General features: G+C 41.0%; 1 protein-coding gene across 4 annotated transcripts in view; it reads right to left on the bottom strand.

Annotated features, from left to right (window-relative positions):
* Positions 1-16,962: 16,962 nt before the first annotated feature.
* Positions 16,963-18,960, bottom strand: part of STAG2 (STAG2 cohesin complex component) — a 47,539-nt gene continuing 45,541 nt past the window's right edge. For all 4 annotated transcript variants that reach the window (XM_034416687.3, XM_034416686.3, XM_087877507.1 and 1 more), the window contains exon 34: positions 16,963-17,182. In XM_034416687.3, the coding sequence (XP_034272578.1) occupies positions 17,159-17,182 (24 nt within the window). In that variant the 3' untranslated portion in view covers positions 16,963-17,158. The remainder of the gene's footprint in view (positions 17,183-18,960) is intronic.

The raw sequence follows: 18,960 nt of genomic DNA on the forward strand, positions 1-18,960 counted from the left end.
CCGTAGACGCACTCTGTATTCATATCGCAAAAATAGAACAGCCATTAAGCGTCTGTTGCAACTGTAAACCAGGCACAGGCTGGAGGGAGGATTGACTGAAGTTTTGTAAGGGGTAGGCTGCTGGGGGTTCATAGGGGTTCGGGAGAACCTCTAGCTAAGATTCTGTGCAGTTTGGAGAACTCCCAAATCCCACTCCTGGCTGGCCTCGCCCACCCCACTGCTCCCCTCCCAGGAGACCCCACGCAACCAGTTTTGGATGCAGGTAAGTGCAAGGTGCGCGCGGAGGCTCGGGGAGGGTGAAAAACGGGCTTACCGGAAGTTCAGGAAGGCTGGAAACTGGCCCATTTCTGGCCGCCAGAGGGCCTCCGGAGCCTGGGGAGGCCGTTTTCACCCTCCCGGAGGCTCGAGAAAAGCCTCCAGAGCCCGGGGAGGGCAAATACACCCACCACCACCCTGGTGCAGGAGGCTGGCTAGGCCACACCCACCATGGCCACACCCACCCAGCAACCGGGCAGAGAACCCCTTGCTAAAATTTTTGAAGCCCACCCCCTGGGTGGGAGACCTGGCAGATGCCTCTTTGTACATCCTTCATCTGAGACCCTTTGGAAACACCGGGCATACAGCAGAAGTTGGCATATGCCAACTGGACAGAAGGACTCGCAAAGAAAGACAGAAACTGAGCAATGCATGCTGCTTTTTGAACCCTTTTCAAAAGTGGCCTCCAAGCCGCCATTTTTAATACATGTACAGTCATTTATCCATCATTTTTCATTCATCTTATCTTTTAACTTTCATTTTTCATTTTTACTTTTTCGGGGCTGCTCTTTTACCATTTACCTTTAACACAACCTTTCTTCTCCTCCTCCCCTTCTCTTCCTTCCTCTTTCTCCTCCTACTTTCTTCGTTCTTCCTCTCCTTCTCTTGCCTACTTCCCCTTCCTTTCCCCCACTCCTCTATTCTTCCCCTCTTCTAGCCTTCTCTTCTGCTCCTCTTTCCCCTCCCTTTTCTTCCTCTCCTTTTCTCTTTCTTCTTTCTCTCCCTCTCCTCTCCTCTCTTCTCACTTCCTCTCTCTCTACTCCTTGTTGTTTCCCTTTTCAGTACAATCTAAAATGGTATTCGAGCAGCCTCGATTTTCTATTTATCTTTATTCTCATTTCAATTTCTTATTTGATTTGATTAATGTTTATTTTTATTTCCTCATTTGTGTACATTTTTATAACATCTCATTTTTTTTCCTTTTACCCCCCACTCCCCTTTCTCCTTTTACTTGGCATCATCTGGGTTTCTATTTTTCTGATTGTTTTTTCCCCATCTATTCTCTATCTATTTTATCTCCATAGCCTTATTTCCTTTCTAACCAATCATAAAATTTATCCCATGTCTTGAAATACATCGGCTCCTCTTTATCTTTTATAGGATGGTCATTCTCCTCTCGCAACCTTTTTCCTTTCATGACTCTTCGCGTACACCTTCTCCTCTCCTGCCTGTGAAAGACCCCCCCCACTCCTCTTTGTGAGTCACGCTGTGTAAACAGAGGACATCGGTGTCCATAGGGCAACAAATGACAGTCTGCAGCATTGCCTTTTGAACAACTGTGCAATGACTCCTAGGAGACACCGACACAGTCAAAAATAGATTAGTCAATACTGTTTTGTATCAATGACTGCAGGATGCAGATACTAACGGTCCAAGAGAGAGAGGGAGAGAGGGAGAAAGAATCTATAGTTCTCCATCCCCTCATGTGGCTTTTCCGTCCAAGAACGCTTCCAGCATCGTCTTGAAATGAACACCCTGGAAGGATAGAAAAGAGCAAATATGTATTTTAGGATATGGAAGGGTTTTTTCTTCAGTTCTTCTGTTGTGTAGGTGGGAGCGGTAAGACACCGGAGACAAACTGCAACTTTGCACATACCAGATACAGTAGTGGCCAAAATTGTGGAAACTTTTGGGGAAAAGTATATTTTTGAGGTTTGATGGCTAATAACACCACTTTTCTTTTCTTTTATTCTTTTCTTTTCTTTTCTTTTTTTGAGTTTCAAGATAATCCTATTCCATTGCTGGAATGGCCTGGGAATAGCCCAGACCTTAACCCAATGGAAAATCTATGGAGCCAACTAAAGAAACTTGTTAGTCAGAAGCGACCCAACAATAAATCCCAGTTAATAGAAGCCATCATTCAATCTTGGTTTCACATTAGAACAGCTGCAGAATTAAAAGACTTGGTTCATTCCATGGGAAGACATTGTAAGGCCATAATTCATGCTAAAGGTGACCCAACTAAGTATTAATTGACATGGTGATGATTTTTGTATATCTAGCTTTTTCTACGGTGATAATTTTTGTATATCTCGTTTTTTCTATGTGTTTCACTTTTCTTCTTTGTACTGTAACTGCTATTCTAATAGCAAATCCTTTATAAAAGTTATAGCATTACATTCTTGATTAAATTATCTTTCCATTAAGATCTAATTTTGGCTTAACTTTTTTAAATGTTTTAAATTGGTTTGTTATTGTTTTTAAATTACGGGGCCAAATTTATATATATCCTTTTAATACTATTTTAATGTTTGTAACTTATGTTTTTATTTGGCTGTACACCGCCCTGAGTCCTCAGGGAGAAGGGCGGTATATAAATTGGATATAAAATAAAATAAAAAAATAAATAATTTTATGGTACTACTCCAAAAAAAAAAAAAAGTGTTGTTATTAGATAGTTTTAAAAAATATACACTTTTCCCAAAAGGTTTCCACAACTTTGGCCACTACTGTATTGTAGCTCAGAGTTAAACTGTGAGGTCCTTGATGGTCTCTGAGCTTGGAGGCCTCCTTCTCCCAATTTTTTTTTTTAAATAATTATGCTATTCCAATCAAGTCTATAACATGAATGTGATAACTGAGTTGTTCTTTTAAGCATCTAACAGAATAACAGAACTGGAAGGACTAAGTGCTGTTAAGAAGCACCAGCTGCCTGCAATTACTGCAAGTTCGAATCTCACCAGGCTCAAGGTTGACTCAGCCTTCCATCCTTTCGAGGTAGGTAAAATGAGGACCCGGATTGTGGGGGCAATAAGCTGACTTTGTATAAAAAAGAACACCGCTTAGGGCCCCCCCGAAAGCCCTATTAAGCAGGTATAGACAAAAGTATGAAGGCTATTGCTTAACGCATTGTAAGTCGCCCTGAATCTCCGGAGAAAGGGTGGCATATAAATCGAACCAATAAATAAATTTTATTTTGATAGTTTTTATTTTTTTTTCAATGCCTCCTTCATCTTCCCTACGGATCAAAGGGTTAGTGCTTGTTGCTGAAATTCTAGCATTCTTGCCATCTTCTAAACTATTAGTTCCTTTCCTAAGGCTCCTGTGAGACAGTGCTCGATTTGAACATCAAATCCCTCCTTTCCGAGGAACTGTGAGTGGGTGTTTAACAAAGCATGTTGTTTGGTTGTTGTTGTTGTTTTTATCTCTCTCCTAAACAAGCATGTTGGTTTCCTTGTTTGTGCCCTTAAGATGTCGGTGACTGTTTTCTTCACTTGTTTTGAAAGCGATATTGGGATTAGAAAAGCAAACTCTTAATTGTGGAGGCTGTTGAAGCATCTCAGCGCAACTCCTTAATTTCCTCCAAGCGGACAACATTCCTTACTATTTTATTTTCCATTTCTTTCTCTTTTGTGCTCTTTGTCTCTCTCTCTCGTCCCAGTTGTGTCCTTGTCTCCTTTTAGCGCGGACTAGAAAATGCCTGACGAAAAATAACACCTCGAAATGTTGAATATCTGAAGTTCTGAGATTAGCCACTAAGTATTGAAGAAGAGAGGTTTCTGAAATTCTGAATTAAAGTGCAAAGGAGTCAGAAGAACCACAGCGGCGGTTAAAAATATCTTCCTTTTAAAAACAGATTAGCAGGATTGAGTTAAATCAGGAGAGCTCTACTTTTTACTTTCCATCATAAATCAGGATTAAAGAACAATTTCCCTGTGGCGTCTCAGACTGTTAGGTCACCCAGCTTTCCATGAGTTTTAGATGGAACGGGAGATATTCTGCAATCATTCTCCTCCTCCTCCTTTTCTTCTCCCTCTCCCTCCTCTTCCTCCCTCCTCTTCCTCCCTCCTCCTTCTCCTTCTTCTCCTTCTCCTTCTCCTCCTCTTCCTCCGTTCCTTCTCTTTCTCCTCCGTTCCTTCCCCTTCTCCTCCTCCATTCCTCCTCCTACTACATTCCTCCTCCTCCTCCTCCTCTTCCTCCATTCCTTCTCCTCCTCTTCCTCCTCTGTTCCTTCTCCTTCTCCCTCTTCTTCTCCTTCTCCTTCTCCTCTTCCTCTTCCTCCGTTCCTCCTCCTCCTCCGTTCCTTCCCCTTCTCCTTCTCCCTCTTCTCCTCCTACTCTTCCTCCTCCTCTGTTCCTTCTCCTTCTCCTTCTCCTCCTCTTCCTCCATTACTTCTCCTTCTCCTCCTCTGTTCCTTCTGCTTCTCCTCCTCCATTCCTTCTCCTTCTCCTCCTCCTCCTCCTCCTCCTCCCTAGCATATTCCCGCAGGTGCAGGGTCTGCTTTTCAGATCATTGAATGCCACTTTGCACAGTCAGCTGTGTCTCCAGGGCGCAGGCCCGTGGCTTAGATATCTTTGTTGATGGCGTCTTGCCATCTCTGTTTTGAATACCTGCGAGGTCGTCGGCCATTGACTTCTAGTTGATAGGCAGTCTTGGCAACGGTGGAAGGTGCTGCTCTGTGGACATGTCCATACCAACGGAGTCGGCCTTCTCTCATCTTCTCAATCACAGCTATTCTGGAGGCCGATATATATTTGTATTTGTTGAAACCTGTGTTGAGTGAGAAATGACCTCTCAGGTTTTGGGGTTTCAGTTCCCCAGACGCAGAAATGCAGGTAGTCCTCTACTTATGACCACAATTGAGCCTAAAACGTCTGTTGCTAGATGAGACAGTTGTTAAGCAGGTTTTGCTTCAATTTCACCTTTCCTGCCCTAGTTGATTAAGTGAATCACTGCAGTTATTAAGTTAATAATACCGTTGCTAAGTGAATCTGGCTTCCCCATTGACTTTGCTTGTCAAAAGGTCCCAAAAGGGACCCGGGACACTGAAACCGTCATAAGTACATGCCAGTTGCCAAGCATCCAAATTTTTTTAATCACGTGATTATGGGGATGCTACAACGGTCAGGCGAAAAATGTTCCTAAATCACATTTTTTCCCCAGTGCCATCCTAACTTTGAATGGTCCTTAAACAAACTGTTCTCAGTGGAAGATTGCTTGCATTATGCTTTTATTTTCTTTCTTCCGCCCGCTTTTCTTTCTCTTTCTTGTCATTATCTGGATGACATCCGGGACAATTTCTTTGTGGAGTGATGGGTTAAACGATCAGCCACAGAAGGTTCAGTGCTTACATAGAGAGACCGAATATTTTTCCGCTCGCTGGCTGTTTAATCTCTCAATCTCATTACTGAAGATAAACAGCCAGTATTAATAGCCAGAGCGGCTGGTTACAGATATGGCATGTTATTTCAGCCGGCTGAATGTTTTTCATTTCCAGATTTTAAGGAGAAGTAATTAGGTTTCATTACAGGTCAATAAAGCATTTTTAAAAAGAAAAAAGAAAAGAGCAGCCCTGATAGGCTGCAGCATGGAAGCAGATCAGGGGTGGGTTCTACATTTTTTTACTACCGGTTCTGTGGGGGTGGCTTATTTTGTGGGCGTGGCTTGATGGTCATGTAACAATTATTTAGGATTTAGCAGAGGTACTGGTCTACCAGGCTTTTAACAGCTTGCAGAGCTGTACCGATCTACCCATTTATTTTTGCAGGCACTGATCTACTCATGTATTTTTGCAGGCACTGATCTACTCATGTATTTTTGCAGGCCCTGATCTACTCATGTATTTTTGCAGGCACTGATCTACTCATGTATTTTTGCAGGCACTGATCTACTCATGTATTTTTGCAGGCACTGATCTACTCATGTATTTTTGCAGGCCCTGATCTACTCATGTATTTTTGCAGGCACTGGTCTACTCATTTGTTTTCTTTTAACACTGATCAGCTGTAGGGCGGCCCTTTGAAGCCCCGCGGCAAGAGTTTAAACATTTTTTTTTCTCTCTAGCCATCAGCCGGAACTCAGGAGGCAGCAATAGATTGGGGTTGGGGCCAAATAAAAGGCAAGAATAACGCGGGGGTGGGTGGGGCGTGGGGGAGGGGCACCGGGTGGGCAGGTGGGCAAAACCGGTTCGGTGATGTCATATCGTCACCGCTACCGGCTTTGGAGAACTGGGCCGAACCGGGAGGAACCCACCACTGAAGCAGATGGCAAACACTGCACTGTTCATTGGCAAACACTTTTTTTTTTTTTTTCATAGCAGGAGTAAAAAAAAAAAAAAAAAAATCCGTGGCCCTCCCAGATGTGAGAAAATTTAAATTCCTTCATCTTTACTTTTCTCAAAGGGGCAGAGGATACGGAAAGTTTTATCAGGAATTGGTGGTGGACCAGAATTTTGCCTGTTGGATTGAGAAAGGAGGGGTTTTTTAAATGTTTCTCTTAACATTTCGTTAAGAGCCTGGTATGTGATACTTAGGGGTGAGCTTCAAAATTTTTAGCAAGGGGTTCTCTGCCCAGTTGCTGGGTGGGTGTGGCTATGGTGGGTGTGGCCATGTGGGCCTCCTGCATCATGGTGGAGGGGGGTGGCGTTTTTGCCCTCCCCGGGCTCCAGAGGCCCTCTGGAGGCCGGAAATAGACCCAAACTTCTGGTAGGCCCGCTTTTCGCCCTCCTCGAGCCTCCATGCATGCCCTGCATTTACCTACATCCAAAGCGGGCCGCATGGGTACTCTTGGGAGGGGCGGGGTGGGGTGGGCAGGTCCAACCAGGAGTGGGATTTGGGGGTTCTCCGAATTGCACAGAATCTTAGCTAGAGGTTCTCCCAAACCCCTATGACCCCCCAGCAGCCCACCCCTGGTGATACTAGATGTAAACTTTACAACTGTATTGCTAAAGTTTGGAAAACAATTTTTATTACGAATAAACCTTACGTTTAAAACAAAGGGATAAAAGTGTGTTTGTAGGAGGAAGAAAAGTTTCTTTCGCTCTCCTCTTTCTCCATCGTTGGCTCCGATGGAGAATTTTTCAATCTTTATCCTATCAAGTTTCCACAATCAGTTTTCACAATTCGGGTAGAAGAGAGCCACGTAATTAGCAGCAACTGGTACCATTTTTCATGAATAATGAATTTGCTCGAAGAACATGCTGCTTATGCTTTCTCCTAATAATGAACAATAGATTAGGCTGTTAATGTTCTCACTGTTCGGGATAAAATTGGCCCGACATTCTGTATTCCAATTATTTATTGTACGGGTGGGAAAAGGGTCTTTTCTGAATGCTAAATATTAGATGGGAAGGAAATAGCAATTATCTCCATTATCCCTTGGAACATTATATCCTCTTCTTTGTCTCCATTGATTCTCTACATTGTTTGAAATAATGCGCTTTGCTATTTCCTTCCTTTCTTTCCACCTGTAATCCCGTGACCATCCATGAGGTAGCAAAAAAAAAAAATAAATAAAATTGCAGCCTTGAGTGGAAAATAAATTCAGAAATACTGATGAATTTTTTTTAAAAAAGGGGGGGGTTTGCTTCTCTAGGAAGTTAGTCTCTTTTTCCAAGTCCCACACTAGAGTTGGGTTGTCCACCAGAAAAAAACTTCAAAGATGCAAATGTAGGGTTGGAGTTCTAGAGTTAGAAAGGACCGTGGAGGTCTTCTAGTCCAACCTTGTCTCCAGAGCAAGAATCCTCATATTAGATGAATGATTGTCCAACTTGGAACCCTTCATTGATGGCCTTCAAATTCCATCTCTTGCAAAAAACAGTGGTTGAGACCAGGGGTGGGCTTCAAAACTTTTAGCAAGTGGTTCTCTCTCAGTTGCTGGGTGAGCGTAGCCATGGTGGGCGTGGCCTAGTTGGCCTCCTGCACCACGGTGGGGGGGGGGCAATTTTGCCCTCCCCGGGCTCCAGAGCCTTTCCTCGAGCCTCCAGGAGGGCAAAAACGGCCTCCCCAGGCTCTGGAGGCCCTCTGGAGGCTGTAAACGGGCCTGTTTCCGGCCTTCTCAAACTTTCAGTAGGCCCTTTTTTTGCCCTCTCTGAGCCTCTGTGTGCCCCCTGCACTTACCTGCATCCAAAACGGGCCGCGTGGGGACTCCTGCGATGGGCGGAGCCAGCCAGGAGTGGGATTTGGGTGGTTCTCCAAACTGCACAGAATCTTAACTAGAGGTTCTTCTGAACCCCTGTGAACTCCCAACAGCCCACCCCTGGGTTGAGACCTTCCTCCATTGGCCTGTTTTCATGTCCAGACAGTGCTTCTCTCTACCCCACCCAAGCTTGTCTTTGCCACTGCTGGGTTTGTGCATCTCTGCAACATCTCAGGCTATTGAAAAACAGATCTTCCTTGTTGTTCCAGCTTGCAGTCCCTAGAAAGCTTGAGGGTAGATAGTTTCCTGCCAGCTTCCTTTGGGCTTTCTTCCCGCTTCCTCTCCTTACTTTCTCAGGACCTTGCCAGAACTATTTTGTTTTGGTGATCATGGAAACCCCAATTTTGCTCCGCCGAGCACATTTCACTCCACCGTCTGTCGCAACGCCGGTTACATGAATAAGCAGGTTCATCATCATCATCATCATCATGAAGCAGGACTTGGCTGGCTTCTCTTGCAAGGTGCCAGGTGGAGAACAAAAAACACAGCGAGCCAAAGAAAAGAAAGAGGGATTTATTTTTTCCCCAGGTTTCAGGGTGTGTGTGGGGGGGGGGGAGAGAGAGATTTAATGGAAATCACGGTGGAAAACATAATGCTGAAATGGGCTCCAATCCAGAAAAAATGCAGGTGTGGTGCAAAGCAAAATTTCTGGGCAAGCAGTTCCAGGTATCTGGATTAGAATAGAATAGAATAATAGAATAGAATAGAATAGAATAGAATAGAATAGAATAGAATAGAATAGAATAATAGAATAGAATAGAATAGAATAGAATAGAATAGAATAGAATAGAATAGAAATAGAAATAGAAATAGAATAGAATAATAGAATAGAAATAGAAATAGAAATAGAAATAGAATAGAATAATAGAATAGAAATAGAAATAGAAATAGAAATAGAATAGAAATAGAAATAGAAATAGAAATAGAATAGAATAGAATAATAGAATAGAATAGAATAGAATAATAGAATAGAATAGAATAGAATAGAATAGAATAGAATAATAGAATAGAATAGAATAGAATAGAATAGAATAGAATAGAAATAGAAATAGAAATAGAATAGAATAATAGAATAGAAATAGAAATAGAAATAGAAATAGAATAGAATAGAATAATAGAATAGAATAGAATAGAATAGAATAGAATAGAAATAGAAATAGAAATAGAAATAGAATAGAATAGAATAATAGAATAGAATAGAATAGAATAGAATAGAATAGAATAGAATAGAATAGAATAGAATAGAATAATAGAATAGAATAGAATAGAATAGAAATAGAAATAGAAATAGAATAGAATAGAATAATAGAATAGAATAGAATAGAATAGAATAGAAATAGAAATAGAAATAGAATAGAATAGAATAGAATAATAGAATAGAATAGAATAGAATAGAATAGAATAGAATAGAATAGAATAGAATAGAATAGAATAGAATAACAGAGTTGGAAGGGACCTTAGTGGTCTTCTAGTCCAACCCCCTGCTTAGGCAGGAAACCCTACACCACTTCAGACAAATGGTTATCCAGCATCTTCTTAAAAACTTCCAGTGTTGGAGCATTCACAACTTCTGGAGGCAGGTTGTTCCACTGGTTAATTGTTCTCACTGTCAGGATATTCCTCATCGGTTCTAGGTTGCTTCTCTCCTTGATTAGTTTCCATCCATTGCTTCTTGTTCTGCCCTCAGGTGCTTTGGAGAATAGCTGGACTCCCTCTTCGGTGTGGCAGCTTCTGAGATATTGGAACATTATTGGATATTGAATTCTTAGAATCCTTCCCCTGGAGTGGGGTGGGGATGGAGATTTTTCAATATCCTTCCCCCAGGAGTGGGGAGGGAATGGGGATTTTGCAGTATCCTTCCCCTGAAGTAGGGTGGGAATGGAGATTTTGCAGTATCTTTCCTCTGGCATGCCCACCAAGCCACGCCCACCAAGCCACGCCACGCCCACAGAACCGGTAGTACAAAAAATTGAACTCCACCACAGAGCCAGAGGTTTCTCTCTTCCTTCTCTCAACAGATTGAGGCTGCATCTAAAACACAGCATATGAATTCTCCTAAAGGCACACTCATATATATATAAATCCAAGTCAGCATTTAAAAAAAAAAAGAAGAAGTAGCAGCCAAGGCTATATTTGTTTTAAGCAGTTAAATCCAAGCCGAATGAAATGATTTTGACAACTGTCAGGAGGCTGTCAGGTCAAGCTTGCAGGTTTGGCCAGAAGCGGCGCAGAGAGACGGCTCCCGTCATATGCTTGCAAAAGGACGTGGCTCCCTCCTGAGTTTTTACCATTTGCTTTATTGATGAGTTTAGTCTGGCATTGGATGAACTTTTTGACTTCAGGAGGAGCTGCCAATACAAGCATCCCCAGTCTTAAAAGTAAAGATATTTGGATTATTTACCGAAATTTCTTTTTGGTACTATCCATGGAGGTAGTGACAGATTTTATTTTCCTGGGCTCCAAGATCACTGCAGATGGGGACTGCAGCCAAGAAATTAAAAGACGCTTGCTCCTGGGAAGGAAAGCTATGGCAAATCTAGGCAGCATTCTAAAAAGCAGAGACATCACCCTGCCAACAAAAGTGTGATGGTTTTCCCAGTTGCAATGGATGGCTGGGAAAGTTGGACCACAAGAAAGGCTGAGCGCCAAAGAACTGAGGCCTTTGAACTATGGTGCTGGAGAAGACTCCTGCGAGTCCCTTGGACTGCAAGGCGATCAAATCAGTCAGTCCTAGAGGAGATCAACCCTGACTGCTCTTTAGAAGGCCAGATCCTGAAGATGCAACTCAAATACTTTGGCTACCTAATGAGAAGGAAGGACTCACTGGAGAAGAGCCTAATGCTGGGGAAGATTGAGGGCAAAAGAAGAAAGGGACAGCAGAGAATGAGGTGGCTGAATGGAGTCACTGAAGCAGTCGGCGTGAGCTTAAATGGACTCCAGAGGATGGTAGAGGACAGGAAGGCCTGGAGGAACATTGTCCATGGGGTCGGACATGACTTTGCAACTAACAACAACAACAACCGAAACTTCACACCTTAGCAATGAACAGCTCCTTGTGAATTTTCTTCCCCTATCAAATTTGGTTTCTGTTTTTCTACCACATTGTTAGGCGACTTTTAACATCTTTGCTTGGAGGAATAAGCCTATGTAATCCTAGGCTGCATTAATAGAGGAATAGAGAATCAAGATCATGTGAAGTATTAGTACCGCTTTAGAAAGCCTTAGTACGGTCAAACCTTAGAATACTGAGTCTGGAAAATATGTAGAGAAGAGCAACAAAGATGATTAGGAGGCTGGGCAGTCAAAACGTATGAGGAACGGTTGCAGGAATTGGGTATGGCGAGTCTAGAGAAAAGAAGGACTTTTCATTTTCATTTCATTGCCAAAAAGGCAATGAAGAGTTGTTAACCTAATCTTGCGAAGCTTCTTCTCCGGTGATATTGTACTACTAACTAGGCCATACAAAACATTTGCTAGATAAATTCTCGAATACAGCTCATCTGTCTGGAACCCGCACTGCATATCAGACATTAATACAACCGAGTGAGTCCAGAGATATTTCACAAGAAGAGTCCTCCACTCCTCTGCTCGCAACAAAATACCTTATGCTACCAGGCTTGAAATTTTGGGCTGAAGACAACTTAGAACTACGCTGCCTCCGGTCTGACCTAAACGTAGTACACAAAATTATCTGCTACAATGTCCTACCTGTCAATGACTACTTCAGCTTCAACCACAACAATACATGAGCACACAATAGATACAAATTGAAAGTAAACCCCTCCAGACTCGATTGCAGAAAATACGACTTCAGCAACAGAGTGGTCAACGCCTCGAATGCACTACCTGACTCTGTGGTTTCTTCCCCAAACCCCCAAAACTTTAACCTTAGACTGTCTACTGTTGACCTCACCCCATTCCTAAGAGGTCTGTAAGGGGCGTGCATATGCGCACCAGCGTGCCTACCGTCCCTGTCCTACTGTCCCCATTTATTCGTATCCTTATCCTGTATTCATAATCGTGTTTATACTTATATCTGTTATCTTGCTTGACTAAATAAACAAACAAACAAACAAACAAACAAATAAATAAATAAAATAAAATAAAATAAAATAAAATAAAATAAAATCAGGCGTGACTCTCCAAGTGCCTTGCTTAATAATGGAAATTCTGGTTCCAATTGTGGTAATAAGTTGAGGACCACTGTATATTTAAGAGACGTTGGTTTTCACTGGAAGCTTTCATGTAGAGACTGGGTGGCCATAATGTCAGAAATGGTGTAGGTTGGGTCTCCTTCTTGGGGTGGGGTGGACTAGATGACCTACAAGTTTCCTTCCAACTCTGTTGATCGGTTGCAAAAAATTCAATACAACTTTTTTGCGTCGAAGGGTGGAAGGGTTGAGAGAAGCAAAAGGAAGTTGTTTTCTATCAAGCCAGAGGTGGACCGTGGATCAAAGGGCTTTGCAAAATTCCTGCAGCGCATGGATTTGTGATTTATCCTGGCATTGGAAAGAAAAACATTACTAATAAGCAAAATGTGCGTCCTCTCCTGTTTGGCATGCCAGACTATATCAGACCTTTCCCTCATCGACTTCCTGCTTCCCGTGGCCTGTGTGCACTGAATAATATTTGCATTTTCCCTCCGACAACATACCTTCCTCTTAGGGAGGAAATTCCTGTTCAACTTTTCTTCCAATCTACTTTAAACAATCGTTTCCGGAGGTCTCCCCCTGCTTTTATTTCCATTTTTTTAAAAAAAAGTAACGTAATAGTTATCATTAAAAAGCCAGAAGGCGTGCTTGTTGTCAGCAATTCAGCATTCTCAAAATTAAAGCAACTTGACAAAATATTCCTGCTTTATTGGAAGGAGTTTTTTTAAAGCAAGGTTTATTATTGACGTGCAATTAAATATAGTTCGTTGCTTTGCAGGGTGCCAGAAAGTAAACTAAAAACCTGGCCATAAATGTTTTCCACACGCTTGTTTTCCACACTTTTCCTGGCCTGTTGTTTATGGAGGCATTAATTTGTGCAAATGGAAACTGTCGCAAGGGGAGGAAAGCGTGCGTAGGATGTGAAGTCCAAGGATTAGAACTAGGAGGGGGAAAAGGAATCAAAACATTTAATGTATTTTTGTTTTCGTCCTTTGGGCTTCAATCCAATCCTGGATAAAAATAGCCAATGTGATTATTTTGCCAATGAGAATATTTGTAGCGCAAAGTTGAGCTCGTTTTCTTGCAGACGTTTCATTACCCAACTAGGTAACAGCATCAGCGCTAGAAGGGACAGGGGTGTGTAGAATGGAAAAGGAGGACTATGGGGTCTTTGGTGCTCTCCAAGCTTGGTTTTCGTGGCAGATTTTTCATTACCCAATTAGATAACGTAGTTTTTTCAGGGCCGTTATAACTTCAGTTGCTCAGTGAATGGTCATACATCAAGGACTGCCTGTACGTGGGTGCCCTTAATTCTGGTTTAAGGTTGTCTTAATTCTGTCCTAAACATCATTTTAATGGTGTTAAGTGAAACAGCTTGGTGGGGGAAAAAAAGCATTGTTCCGGTAGATTTTGCATTCAAAGGAATCTTGTTTGTCCGAAGCCCACCCCACTGCTAGCTGTAGTCGACAAAATACCCGTGACAGCAATTTTTCTAGGGCAGATTATCTTGTGAAGTTAGGTTGTCTTCAACCTACCTTCTTCAGTTCTCAGCAGGAACGCACAGACGCTTATTAGAACTAGGGACGTGACAGGCAGTCTTCCAATATTTTGAGGGGCTGTTGCAGAGAAGACGGGGTCCACCCATTCTCCAAAGCACCCAGGGCAGGATAGGAAGTAATGGATGGAAGCTAATCAGAGAGATTCAACCTAGAATTAAGGAGAAATTTGCTGTCAGTGAGAACAATTCATCAGCGGGAAAGCTCCTGCCTGTCAAAGTTGTGAGTGGCTCCATCACTGGAGGTTCTTAACAAGATTGGACAGCGAATTTTCTGGAATGGCCAGAAAATTAGGCCCCGTCTCCTGCTTGAAGCAGGGGGTTGGACTAGAAGGCCTTCAAAGTCCCTTCCGACTCTTATTCTGTAATTCGGTTGTTGGCAGTGTCTTGCCAAAAGGATTTCATTCCGGGGGTGGGGGGGGGGGAAGGGGGGGGAACAGTGTTAAATGATTAAATTTTGTGGGAATGTGTCCACTGCTTACATGTCAAAATGTGAATGTGTCAAAAAGGGTTTTGAGATCAGGTCTTCAAAAGTATCAGTTCTATCTATAAAGAGCCTGAATTGCCCACTTGTTACTGAGTGAATTAGGGGACGCAGTGGATCGGTGGATAAGATGCTGAGCTTGTCGATCGAAAGGTCAGCAGTTCAGTGGTTCGAATTCCTAGTGCCGCGTAATGGGATGAGCTCCCGTGACTTGTCCCACCTTCTGCCAACCTAGCAGTTCGAAAACACATTAAAAAAAATGCAAGTAGAAAAATAGGGACCACCTTTGGTGGGAAGGTAACAGTGTTCCGTGCGCCTTCGGCGTTGAGTCATGCTAACCACATGACCACAAAGACGTGTTCGGACAGCGCTGGCTCTTCGGCTTTGAAACGGAGATGAGCACCGCCCCCTAGAGTCGGGAACAACTAGCACATATGTGCGAGGGGAACCTTTACCGTTACTGAGTATATTAAATATATACATGGAAACAGAACAGGGAGACCGTCTTTTTCCAACTGAAGAAATAGTTAAGACCAATCATATCGCATAACATCTCTACTTTAAATTATTAACCCAATTAGTGCTTTATTCACATTTTAAAAACTTGTACAATTTATTACAAATATAAAACAGTGCAGTTTTCCATACATTATCCCAATTCTGAGACAAACACTTAAAAGACATGGAAAAAGCTTTAATTCTTATAAACATAACATTTTTTTATACCATTCACACTCTTTTTATTTTCTTCCTCTACCTTTTGATTCAAAAAGATCAAACTTACAACATACTGTAGGTTTATTTTTATTCAAAAAGTTACTTGTCTCAAGACATAAATACAAATCAGAAAACAGTACAATTAGGACGATAGAATGTGGAGGACAACAGGTTAAGGTAAATATATAAAACATTTTTAGTCTGAAAACATAAAGCTGTAAGAACTGCTTTCACAAAGAAACACTCCTTCAAGAGTAAGAAAAAAAAATCAACAAAATCATATATACAGTCCTCTCAGCAGTTCTATTTAAACGCAGTGGTGTAAAGGAGGAGAGAAAAAAAAGAAAGAAATATAGGCAGTATTTTAGACATGTGAATATTTATGCAAAATGGAGTTATGCGAAACTGGCTCTGTGTATTACATCATGATTTTCAAAATAATTACGTTATCAGGATCCTTTAGAGAATCTATGGTTTATGGCTACCACAGCCCAAGCTTTAATTTTTTTTCCTTTTGTCTAAGAGGCTCTTCTATTTGCTTATTTGAGGAAATTATCATATTGCAAGCATATTAAGGCGCATGGAATGATTAGAAATAATATACCTCAAGAACTGAGAGACAACTGACAAAAATATACATTTGTGTTATAAGTTAATATTTCCTTTAAATGTCGTCTAGCTGCCTAAGCATGGCAAAAATGAATTATGTTGACATAAATCCATGGGTTTTAATTGTTTTTTTTTTAATTTAACTATGGGGGAAAAAAAGCAATGAAATTCATTTAAAGCTTAGCTTTCAAAGAATGTGATGGGGTACTGATGAAGTTCTATCACCCAATTCAATTTACATACAGAAGAAATGTCCTGTAACCTGTTAGAAGTATCATTAACCTGAAGACTGCTTGCAAAGACAGAGATAGATAAAACAATATAAAATACAAATTTAAAAATCATTTTAAAGCATGAATTCTCATGCTTAAATCTATTTTTTAAACATTGTTAAACTTTCAATATATTTCTGAAACCTCATAATTTTTAAGTTGGAATTTAAAAGTAAGAAAAAACTAAAACTGCGCAATTATAAAATCAGCACCAATTTTTTATATATATATATATATTTATACTTTTTTATTTAAAATTTAGACCCCTATTCCCACACTCTAATAAGCTGTATATTTTTGTTTAGAATTTTTTTTTCTGCAAACATACTACAATAAGCTTCTTTATTTGGAGACAAAATACAGTGGCACTACTGGAAGGAATCTCACAATATTACATTTGCTTTTCTTAAAGGACAAGCAAACTCTTAGGGTTAGAGATGGGTAAGCTGAAATGATATCAGTGCTTTCTGGCAGTTTATGATTCTTGGATATTTCATGAATATGTAACAAGGAAGCCTTGGTGTGTGTTGTTTCTTTCTTCTTTTTTTTAATATTCTATAATAATTTCTGAATTAAAAAAAAAATCACTCGTAATTTATTTCCATGATTATCACAACCAAAGTAAAGTTTCTGTTGACCAGAATTTAAACATCACATCAAAAAATGCTTTTCTTTTATCTAATTACACAGATTTCCAAACTTCAAAATCAAATTGTCCCATTTTATTTTCACCTGATGCTTTCAATGATAATCTAGAAAAAATATATATAATTGCTTGAGTATGTTCAACAGATGACAGAAGTGCGTACACTAAGCACCTCTTTGATGCTAGGATTATTATTTTTTTTAAAAAGTGATATTTATACTATGAGTTGGAAATAAACTAAACATTGTATAAATAAAATACTGGTTTCCCAACAGAAACAATAGCTTATCCTCAAGTCGTTTACTTGTCCTTTATTGTTTCAGGCAAAGAAAACTGCCCCTTCAATGTACTGGATCTTGTAAGCACATCAATTCTCCTTAGAGAAAAAAATCTTGCTCAGAATATTACTGTTATCTACACTTTTTAAATTTAAAAATCTCCTTTTCCACAGTAGAAAATGACTTTACCACGGAGTTATTTGCTGAACTAGTATTAAAACATTGATACCCCGAGAACCTAGAAGAAAGGGGAAAAGATTAAACTGTAAGGTTTTTTGTCAAGGAGTGAAAATACTTTTAGAATATGCACAAAGTTCCATATGTTTTTGACTGTAAGACATACTTTTTTGTCTCCCAAAAGGGGGCGAAAATGTCTGTGCATTTTATAGACTGAATATTGCTGAAGCCCCGCCCACACATCAACCATTTTTTTGGCCTCCGCACACCCTATTTTCGGGCCTTTTTTCAGCCTTTTTTGGGCCTGTTTTTGAGGCTTTTTTCGGCCCATTTTTGAGGCTTTTTTCAGCCCGTTTTGGAGGCTTTTTTCGACCCTTTATTTTTCAGAAAAAATAGGCCACAAAAAGCCTTGAAAATGGGCTGCAAAAAGCCTTGAAATCAGGCTGAAAAAAGCCCCCCCAAAAGCCTCAAAAATGGGCTGAAAAAAGCCCTGGAAACAGGCCAGAAAAAGACTGGAAAAGCCCCCCCAAAAATTAGGCCAAAAACTTTTTTTGCTGTTGTTTTCCTCTTCTAAATTTAGGTGCGTCTTGTAGTCAGGTGTGTCTTATAGTCTGAAAAATATGGTATTTATCATTCAAATATTTATCATCATTTACCTTCCAAATTGTCCCTGTTTCTTCCCAGACCATGTTAATTCTATCAGTTTTAAATCCAGGTCATTATTTTTGAAAGACCTTCAGAACATGGCTGCTAGTTAAGCTTCGTTCTAAATTTCTTTAAAAAAAACAACCCCAACACTTATAACAACAACAACAGAAGAAGAAGTACAAGACTTTGCTCAATCATGTTTAACGTGTGCTGCCCTCGTGTGGTGGCATCTAAGGACACTATGTATATTTCTAATTTATGCACAGAATTTCTTTCTTCCATATTGTATCACGTGAGGAACCCAAGGAAGTTTTGAAAAGGCTTCAAGTAAAGTCACATGAAAATTATCCCATCTGTGATTATGATTTTCCCCTCCGTTCCTGTTTGGCAGTAAGCAACCAGCAACTGCCAGAATTTCAAGGCAAAGAGGACTTTCCCCAACCTTTCCCATAGTACAGGTAGGCCTTGACTCATTTCCATTCATTTAGTGAATGCTCGAAAGTCACAACAGCACTGAAAAGTGATTTACGACCGGCCCTGCATTAAGTGATTTGAAGGAAGGAAGGAAGGAAGGAAGGAAGGAAGGAAGGAAGGAAGGAAGGAAGGAAGGAAGATGGGAATGAGAAGGAGGGAGGGAGGGAGGGAGGGAGGGAGGGAGGGAGGAAGGAAGGAAGGAAGGAAGGAAGGAAGGAAGGAAGGAAGGAAGATGAGAGAAGGAAGGAAGGAAGGAAGATGGGAATGGGAATGAGAATGAGAATGAGAGGAAGGAAGGAACAGGAAGGAAGGAAGATGGGAGAAGGAAAGAAGGAAGATGGGAATGAGAAGGAGGGAAGGAAGGGACTTATAATAGCAATGGAAATTCTGGTCCCAAATGTGGTCCTAAATCAAGGATTACGTGTACCTGAGACCCACTCAAATATGAACAGAACAAACCTTGTGATATTTTTTTGGGGGGGGGGAGAGAACGGGGGACGGGACACATTAACAGCGGAATCAAAGAAATAATAACATGGCCTTTTATTGGAATGCATGTTCTCTTGAGCAAGTTTTCAGTGATGTTATAATCTCATGGCTATTTTAATTACAGTCTTTGATATGGTGATGTTATGCTAAGGTAGTCATCAAAGTTTGTGGCCATAATGAGTCTCCCTGGCCCTAGACTCTGGGAAAGACTGCAAAGGAATTCCTCTC

Source organism: Pantherophis guttatus, chromosome 12 (genome assembly GCF_059756535.1).
Source record: "Pantherophis guttatus breed Tessera chromosome 12, ASM5975653v1, whole genome shotgun sequence".
In the NCBI taxonomy this organism is placed as follows: domain Eukaryota; kingdom Metazoa; phylum Chordata; class Lepidosauria; order Squamata; family Colubridae; genus Pantherophis; species Pantherophis guttatus.